This window comes from Neoarius graeffei, chromosome 3, assembly GCF_027579695.1.
Source record: "Neoarius graeffei isolate fNeoGra1 chromosome 3, fNeoGra1.pri, whole genome shotgun sequence".
NCBI lineage: Eukaryota > Metazoa > Chordata > Actinopteri > Siluriformes > Ariidae > Neoarius > Neoarius graeffei.
In genome coordinates, this window is record NC_083571.1 from 104079768 (window position 1) to 104089662 (window position 9895).

The 9895-nt window shown below is 44.0% G+C and overlaps 1 protein-coding gene across 1 annotated transcript; it reads right to left on the reverse strand.

Annotated features, from left to right (window-relative positions):
• Positions 1-69: 69 nt before the first annotated feature.
• LOC132882641 (trypsin-2-like) lies at positions 70-9608 on the reverse strand. The gene is made up of 7 exons (XM_060915727.1): positions 9569-9608; positions 9319-9472; positions 8982-9232; positions 4751-4884; positions 4569-4670; positions 3741-3854; positions 70-114 (listed from the first exon to the last, which is right to left on the reverse strand). Exons 1-7 carry the CDS (start codon positions 9606-9608, stop codon positions 70-72), a joined length of 840 nt encoding a protein of 279 aa, XP_060771710.1.
• Positions 9609-9895: the final 287 nt, after the last annotated feature.

Consider the following 9895-nt stretch of genomic DNA (forward strand, 5'->3'; position numbering starts at 1 on the left):
AACCTTATCCAGAGTGACATATAGAAGTGCTTTGGAGTCAAAATCAAAAGACAGCCTCATGCTAGTTCACTAGGTCAATAGCTCTTTTCCACCAATGTGGTGCTGGTGCCTAATCTAGAACCAATTCCACACATTTTGATTGAAAAGACACTGGTGCCAGTCCTGAAAAGTTGGCACTGGCATAGCACCACATAATTGTTGGTTCCGAAGTTATTAACACTGATGTCAGTGGCTATGGGAGGGGCTACCACATGAAACTCACTACTATTTTGATAAAACATGAGGCTTCTTGAAAGCATTGAAAAGTTAAGCTAGCAGCTGTCTATAGAAGAGGTGAGCTTCAATCAATCAATCAATCAATCAATCAATCAATCAATCAATCAATCAATCAATCAATCAATCAATCAATCTTTCCTAATGTAAAATAGCGAAGTTCAAATTGTTTGGAGATGGCCGTATAACTGTTCCTAGATTGATGAGCAGCAATGATTGCTTCTCTGAGGTCATGAGTGAGGTCCTTTCTTCTGGGAATGATTTAGGCCCTGTCCACACGGCAACGGATTCAGGTGAATCTGATAAAATTGTTTATCGTTTCGGCCTGGCGTCCACATGGCACCGGCGTTTTGGGTGCCCCAAAATGAAATCTTTTGAGAACGGGTTCCGGAGTGGAAAAATCTGGCAATGGCGCCGTTGCGAAGTCGTCTGGATGAGTAGAATGGATTTGTTTACGATGATGTCACAACCACATGACTGTGAGTGCTTCACGCCGAGTAGAAGTGTAACGAACTCGATGAGAGTTGCCAACAAATCCTATAACTTCGTTCATGAAACGCGCTTACAAAATATTTTCACTGTGAATATTTATTATGTAATGGTGCAAAGTGAGAGAGAGAGAGAGAGAGAGAGAGAGTGAGAGAATAGCCCTTAGGGCAGAGTCAATCCCGCCAGCAAAAATAGGGAAAAAAAAAGGAGCGATCTCACCTCTTCAGATGTTGTTTTAAGTCCAACAATACATTCCTCAAAAAGGGCGTAGAAGAACAAAGTAATCCATCAAGGTGTAGCATTCAATTTATTCCGGACCATTAAAGAATTCTGGAGGATATCAGAATGTTGGCGTACCGGCTTCCATCTACCCCCATTCATTCCTCTTTCCGCGTCTCCATTCAAAAAACGAGCACGTGATTTAAAGGGACTATATCCATAGGATAGGGAGTGAGAAGGTGTGTGCATGTGACAGTGACAGGGAAGAACCTAGGCTCATGCTCGCCCTGAATTTCTCTTAAAGTGAAGGCAGAAGAATGTTCAGCGCCCTGGCCAGGCTTTCTATGTATTAATTTACATAGACATTTTAATATGAAATATAAATGTGTCTTAGACAATAGATACTATTTTACACTGCTGATTAATAATCAAAACTTTATGTGGCTGATGCTACAGAAGAAGGGGTTTATGCGCATGCATCCTGCTTGTTCTATTGTTCTGGTGTCGCCAATGGGACCGTCTTACAGCGCACGTAGAGGTGTGGCATCTGTATTGCATCGTTTTCAGCAAGCGTTGCGTTGCCATATGTACCTGATATTTTACTGATCCGTTGCCCATGTGGACGCGATATTTAAAAAAAAAAAATCTCGTTGCCGTTGTCGTGTGGATGTAGCCTTAGACACACACCTCAGTGCTCCAGAACATCAAACTGCCAAATGTTCTGCTCTTATAGAGGTGGTCACAGTTCTTGATGCATTTCATTACTAACACCTGGCTGCTAATTATTCTCTTAATTACTGTGGAAATAGGAAGGGTGTACTGCTGAATGTTTGTTTACTTTTTGGGGAAAAAAATTACTGCATGTTGAATTGTTGTTGTTGTCCCCTGAGGTTATTTGTTATTTATATAAGTTGGTGAGGACTAGGCCTGTGTTCAAAAAATCGATTTTCCGATTCTGGATCGATTCGCATATTAATTACTTAGGATCGATTCGTACGTTCAAAGATCGATTTTTTTATTTTAATTTTTATTTTTAGTACATTTTTTCCACCACGAACATTTCCCCCAGTGACCCCCGTCACGTCATCAAATTCTCGCAGGCGCACTCGGTGTGTGACCCCGCAGTGTATGACCTCAAACAAACATGGCGTTGGAGAGTAGTGATAGAGTTAGCGAAAACTTTCTGAAAACACCACCGTCTCTCAAGGCTCCAGTCTGGAGATATTTCGGGTTCCGAAAAGAAAAAGACACAGATGCGCTCGACAAAACCAATGCCGTTTGCAAGTTGTGTCAAATCGAAGTGAAGTATTTTGGAAATACGACGAACTTGAACAAGCACTTGCAACGACATCACCCGGGGATCAAGCCGTCCACAGGACAAACAGGACAGCAAATGAAGCTGAAAGTTTAACACTGCCAGCCAATTCAGCACGATCTCATAGCATAACCATGGCGATTGCGGAATTTGTCTGTAAAGACATGCGGCCGTAGTCCGTTGTTGAAAATGAGGGCTTCAGGCGGCTTATGAATGTCGTGGAACCACATTATGCTATGGTGAGTCGCAAACGATTGTCCGAAGACGTAATACCCAACATGCATCAGTCTGTAAAGGAACGTGTGAAAGATCAGATTCAGTCAAGTGAAAGTGTTATGCTTTGTTTACAGACTCTTATGTTCTTATTTATGTTATGTTCTTTTGTATTTACAGGTTATTTATGTTCTTATTTACAGTTTCTTATGTTTCATGTTACATTGATTGAGAGGTCTTTTTTATATTCTCATCTCATCTCATTATCTCTAGCCGCTTTATCCTGTTCTACAGGGTCGCAGGCAAGCTGGAGCCTATCCCAGCTGACTACGGGCGAAAGGCGGGGTACACCCTGGACAAGTCGCCAGGTCATCACAGGGCTGACACATAGACACCGACAACCATTCACACTCACATTCACACCTACGGTCAATTTAGAGTCACCAGTTAACCTAACCTGCATGTCTTTGGACTGTGGGGGAAACCGGAGCACCCGGAGGAAACCCACGCGGACACGGGGAGAACATGCAAACTCCACACAGAAAGGCCCTCGCCGGCCCCGGGGCTTGAACCCGGACCTTCTTGCTGTGAGGCGACAGCGCTAACCACTACACCAACGTGCCGCCCGTCTTTTTTATATTGATTAATAAAAATAATGCATTTGGTTGCAACAGCTTTTGGGTGAATTCTTATTGTCAAATAATGCATTGGTTGGTGTCCCAGCTGGAGGTGGATTGACCCTTACCATTTTAACCAGTCTTACAGCCATCAGTAAATACAAATACTTATGATTTGCTGTTAAATTTTTTGCGTTCCTTGTCCATTCTGAGTATGTAGGTTGGCAACAATATTGTTTGAAGTCACAATGCATTCGTTCATCCCCTGAATGTTTTAAAAGTTAAAAGTAGTTAACAAAAATAGAAAATAGATAGTTCTTTATTTCTGGCTTCCCTGAAAAAAAAAAAAAACCTGGCTGCACGCCACTGCGACATAGTCATGAAATTAAAGATTTTTTTTTTTAAAGAACACTAACCTGAATTGGATCGGACAGAATTTTAAAGAATTGAAAAGAATCGATTCTTAATAAAAAAAAAATCGAAAAGAATCGATTCTTAATCTTCAGAATCGGATCGATTCTTGAAATTTGAATCGATTCCCAGCTCTAGTGAGGACCACACAATTGTTATTTAACTCCTGATAAATGAAAACATAGAATTGAAGGAGGGTGTACTTTCTTTTTCCCATAACTGTATACTTTATTGACCTCTATGCAAGTCTTAATACCTTTCACTTCAACCTCTGAGAAAGCCTCCCCCCCCCATCTACTCTTTTTCAGTGCAATGGACTTTGAAATGCCTTTAATAGAGTTTTGTGGGCTTCACCATATGCAAATCAACTGTGCTGTACATGAGACCTGTACTTTAGAGAATATTGTCATTCAACATACATACATGAGTACAAAGAAAATCAGCATTTCCAAAACTTTTCTGCCAAAAATTTTAGTTCAGGTTGGCTTACACTTTTTTTTTTTACATACAACTTTACTAACAGATTGATAAATGAGGCCCAGTGTCCCCCTGTGATGGACAAGAGTGGCAGACAACTGCTAACTTTTCATGACAATAATTATTATTCGATCCACATTCACTGGATATGAGCAATGATGAGCACAAATATTTCTTGTATAAATATGTTTAATGCATTTCACGGTGGAGTACGTATTTCTTGAGGTACATGATTATAATAATTGATATTTGTAAGAAAATCATGCTGGATATAAAGTCAGCGAAGACTGTTTTATTTCTTCAGCAATTTTTATGAATATCTTGGTGCTGGATTTCACAACATGTTGTTGCATTATATAAAGGGTGCTGGAGCAGAATTAACTGTTGGCCATTACTTGAGAAAGCCAGCTGATGAACGCATAAACCTGGAGGCAGAATGAAAAGATGATGTTTCAAGATTATTCATATAACAGAAAAATTTGATATACATTCTGTAGGTTATATCTGCTCATATTGCAACTGGTTTTATCTGATCATATGGAACTTAATTTTACCTTGACATAGACACGAAGGCAGTTCGTCTCCAAGCAGCCATAATTGTAAGGAACAATACCCTGCAGCTCACCACTGCACACCAGAGGGCTACCAGAGTCACCCTGAATCAAAAAGAGATAAAGTAATTGCATATAAGGCCTTAAAAAAGAGACCATTTTAATGCTGCATATCTCAATGTTACCGGGCAGCTCTTGCATCCCTCCAGGGAGCCAGCACAAAACTCGCCATTAGTGCTCATACCAGGGAAATAATATTTACAATTCGACTCAGAGTAAATAAGGACCTCCTGACACTGTATCTTGTTGCGATAGGTAGCTAGAAATGACACAAATAAGGCAATATTAGAAAAGAGCAGTAAAACATCCATCCATCCATTATCTGTAACCGCTTATCCTGTGCAGGATCGCGGGCAAGCTGGAACCTATCCCAGCTGACTATTACATATATTGGGTACTGTGTGAGATGGCTGCCTCTCCAGTAGCTCTGTAGTTTTTAGCTCTCTAAACCTCTTTTTTCCTCCTTTTTTAACTTTTCTGTTCTTCTTATGAAGACATGGTGTGTTTTACTTATATAATATGGATATTTTTAACTTTAACACACAACCAGGAGCCAGTTTTCTCACTTACTCGAGAGAGGAGCTGCTGGCCCTGAAAACAATGGCCAAAAAAAAATATGACACCCCATCCCGGCGGAGCTGAGGAGGAAACCCAGGGGCTGCAAAGCTGGAGCTAAGCTAAAGGCTAGGCTAGCAGACAACTGGCGGCGCTGCAAACCATCCATTCCCTCCATTATCATGGGGAATGTGAACTCGCTGCCGAATAAAGTCGACGAGCTTTCCACTCTGAACAACCAGTGGATTTATCAGGAGAACAGCTTATTTATCTTTACAGAGACATGGCTAACACACCTCATACCGGATGCTAACGTGGACCTGCGGGGATTCACTGCTGTGAGAGCCGACAGAGACACTAAAGCATGTGGGAAAGGCAAAGGTAGGGGACTCATCATTTATGTTAACAACTGCTGGTGTAACCCGGAACATTTCTCCGTAAAGACAGTTTTATGTTGCCCGGACTTGGAGCTGCTAGCCGTTAGCCTGCGGCCATATTATCTGCCGAGGGAGTTCAGTCACGTGATCACCATCTGTGTTTACATCCCTCCAAGGGCAGATGCAGCCGCTGCATGTGAGAGGATTCACTCTGTCACAGCAAGGCTGCAGACACAGCACCCTCAGGCATTTATCATTGTTTCTGGGGACTTTAATCACGCTACTTTGGACTCTACTTTGGCTGCTTTTTACCAGGCTGTGGATTGTCCAACAAGGAACAACAGGACAATTGACTTGCTGTATGCTAATGTGAGGGATGCATACAGAGCCACACCCCTCCCCCCACTAGGGAAGTCTGACCACACCCTGGTTCATCTACAGCCGAAGTACACCCCCCTGGTTCAAAGGCAGCCTGCAACAACTAGCTCCATCGGGAGGTGGTCCCCTGAAATGGAAGATGCCCTCAGGGACTACTATGACATCACGGACTGGGATGTGCTGCTTAGCCCACACTGTGAGGACATAGAGGGGCTGACACACTGTCTGATGGATTACCTTAACTTCTGTGCAGATGTGGTCTCCCCCGCTAAGACTGTATGGTGTTACCCTAATAACAAGCCATGGGTAACACAGGAAGTCAAAGCTGTCCTCAACAGGAAGAAGGCCACCTTCAGGAGCAAGGATAGGGAGGCAATGAAAGCAGCACAGCAGGAAGTAAAACTCTGCGTGAGGGAAGCTAAGGACAGCTACAGGAGAAAGGTGGAGCAGAAGCTGAAGGAGAACAGCATGAGGAAGGTCTGGGAAGGTGTGAAAACCATCACAGGCCACAATACAAATACCAGAGTCATTGAGGGGACAGTGGAGAGGGGGAATGAGTTGAATGACTTCTTTAATCGGTTCAACCAGCCCACGTCCCCCCCACCCTCTCCCTCACTGCAGCCATCTCTCCTTCTTCCCTCAACACACCTCCCCCCAGTCATCACAGCAGCCCCCTCCTCCCACTCATCCCCCACCTCAACACAGACTCCTCCATGCATTACTGAAGACCAGGTCAGAGGTCAACTGAGGAAGCTTCATGCCAGGAAAGCAGCAGGCCCGGACAAGGTGTGTCCCCGACTACTGAAGACCTGCGCTGCTGAACTGGGTGAACCACTCCAATGCATGTTCAACCTCAGCCTGCAGCTGGGGAGAGTGCCCACCCTCTGGAAGACATCATGTATCATTCCAGTTCCCAAAACGAATCGGCCCAGCGAGCTGAACGACTTCCGACCAGTGGCACTCACTTCACATCTGATGAAGATGTTGGAGTGGCTCTTCCTCAGCCTCCTCAGACCCCAGGTACAACATGCCCAGAACTGTCTGCAGTTTGCGTACCGGGCAGGTGTTGGTGTTGAAGACGCCATCCTCTACCTGCTACACCGAGCCCACTCGCATCAGGATAAGGGAAATGGCACAGTGAGGATCCTCTTCTTGGACTTCTCAAGTGCCTTCAACACCATCCAGCCCCTATTACTTCAGGACAAACTGAACAGGATGCGAGTGGACCCCTGCCTGGTCACCTGGATCTCTAGCTACCTCACTGACAGGCCGCAGTACATCAGGCTGAAGGACATCACGTCTGACACTGTGATTAGCAGCCCCGGAGCACCCCAGGGCACGGTGCTGGCCCCTCTTCTCTTCACCCTGTACACTGTGGACTTCTGCTACAACTCGGAGCTGTGTCACATTCAGAAGTTTGACGATGACACAGTCATTGTTGGGTGTATCAGTGATGACAGAGAGGAGGAGTATAGGAGCCTGGTGAGGGACTTTGCTGTGTGGTGCAACAGGAACCATCTGCAGCTCAACACCTCGAAGACCAAGGAGCTGGTCATTGACTGGGAGGTCCAGACCAAGGTCACGACCAGTCCTGATCAAGGGAGTTGAGGTGGAGGCTGTGGATTCCTACAAGTACCTTGGGCTGTGGCTGGACAACAAACTGGACTGGACTTGCAACACCAATCACTTATACAGGAAGGGACAGAGCAGGCTATACTTCCTTAGGAGGCTGCGGTCCTTTAACATCTGCAGGAAACTCCTGTGGATGTTCTATCAGTCTGTGGTCGCCAGTGTCCTGTTTTACACTGTGGTGTGCTGGGGGGCAGCACATCCAAGAAGGACACATCCAGGCTGGACAAACTGATCAGGCGGGCCGGCTCTGTGGTCGGCATGAAGCTGGACTCTCTGGTGATGGTGGCAGAGAAGAGGTCTATGGACAAACTATTGAACATCATGGATGATGCCAGTCACCCTCTGCACACCGTCGTCAGCAACCAGAGGAGCCTGTTCAGTGACAGAATGCTCCTTCCCAAGTGCAGGACGAACAGACTTAAAAACTCCTTTGTCCCTCATACTATCAGACTGTACAACTCCTCTCTGGGGGGAGGAGGGGTAACAGGAGGACAGAGGATGGGAAGGGGCAGTAGCCTAGCCTAACAATAAGCAATACTGGACAATGCGCAATATAATGTGCAATATAAAGTGCAATATCTTTCCTGCCACCGCTCCCCTTCCCCCCTCCCTCTTCCCAATATCTTATTCTTTTTATATTTATATATGTAAATAATTATTTATATGTATATGTAAATACTTATTTATATGTATATGTAAATATTATTATTACTTTATATTTAAATTTATCTCAAAGTTTTCCTCTATTTCTTTTCTCTGTTTATCTGTAATGATGCTGCTGGAATCTTAATTTCCCTGAGGGAACCCTCCCAAAGGGATCAATAAAGTTTTATCTAATCTAATCTAATCTAATCTATGGATGAAGGGCGGGATTCACCCTGGACAAGTCGCTAGGTCATCGCAGGGCTGATACATAGAGACAAACAACAATTCACACTCATATTTACACCTACGGTCAATTTTGAGCCAACAATTAGCCTAACCTGCATGTCTTTGGACTGTGGGGGGAAACCGGAGCACCTGGAGGAAACCCACACAGACAAGGGGAGAACATGCAAACTCCACACAGAAAGGACCCCGTTGGCCACTGGGCTCGAACCCAGAACCTTCTTGCTGTGAGGCGACAGTGCTAACCACTACACCACCATGCCACCCACAGTAAAGCAGAATGATCATAATATATACATGCTATTTATAATCTGATATGTTTGGAAATCTGCCTTCGGACCAATGAAAACCAGCCAGTGGTCAATGGTTCTTGTAATACTTCCAAACATTGTTAATGCATTCCAAACATTAATGCATTTTAGGCATAAAACGCCTACTTTTTGTACATTTAAGATAATCTATGTTTTTTTTTTCCTCTTACAAGCAAATAAATCACCCAGGGTTACTAAACTGATTCTGTACTCACTGGGGCTCCAGGTGTTACCCCATCCGGAGACTGTGCACTGGGTGCCAACAGGGGGGAAGCTCTTAGGCAGTGCAACAGGCTGCACATAGCTATTCAGGGTGGCAGGTCGACTCAGCTTGATAAGCATGATGTCATTGGCCATGTTCCAGGAGTCATAGTTGGGGTGGATGATGGCACGGGAGGAAGCGATGAACTGCTCATGACCCTCATCAATGTTGAGGTAGTGTTCACCCAAACGAACCTCTATACGACTAGAGATGGGAGGGAAATGGTTCTGTGTTCAAGAGGTGTATTTTTCATAATGACTAATTCATTAATCATAAAATAAATCACTTACGATTTGGAGCAGTGAGCAGCAGACACAACCCAGTTCTGATTGATCAGAGAACCACTACAGAAATGATAGCCGGAGTTCAGAGACACTTGCCAGGGCTGGGAGTGGGGTATGCACTCCTCATGCTCTCCAACAATCTTGTCATCCTCCAGAGCTACTGGATATAGGAGATGTGCTTGTATTAGAATATATTCCGTATTGTTTTCTGTCAGATCATCTAACCCGATAGTCTGTAGAAAATGTTTATACTTACAACTAGCTCCTGCAAACAAAAGTAGGACCAGAAATTTCATGATGGCTGTAGATCACTTACAATGCTGATCACACTTCACACTCCTATTTATGTGAACTCGCAGTACCATATGGACTATTTCCACAGTTTGTACCAAAAGTTAAGTCTGATAAGTAACTCTGTAAATGAATGACTTGCATCATGCCAAAAATAACTAAGATACAACAATGTGTACTTTTAAGTGACTGTAAGAATATGTGGACATTATAACAAGGATTGAGACGTTGAGACCCTTTAGTGGCTGGCTTCACTACAATTTTAATACCCATTCTCATATTGGTGAAAGTG

Coding starts and splice junctions, on each gene's coding strand:
- LOC132882641 (XM_060915727.1), bottom strand. CDS start 9,608: ATGAAATTTCTGGTCCTACTTTTGTTTGCAGGAGCTAGTT. Junction 9,233..9,318: donor GCTGCTCACTGCTCCAAATC/GTAAGTGATTTA, acceptor TCCCATCTCTAG/TCGTATAGAGGTTCGTTTGG. Junction 3,855..4,568: donor GCCTTCGTGTCTATGTCAAG/GTAAAATTAAGT, acceptor GGCATTTCAAAG/TCCATTGCACTGAAAAAGAG.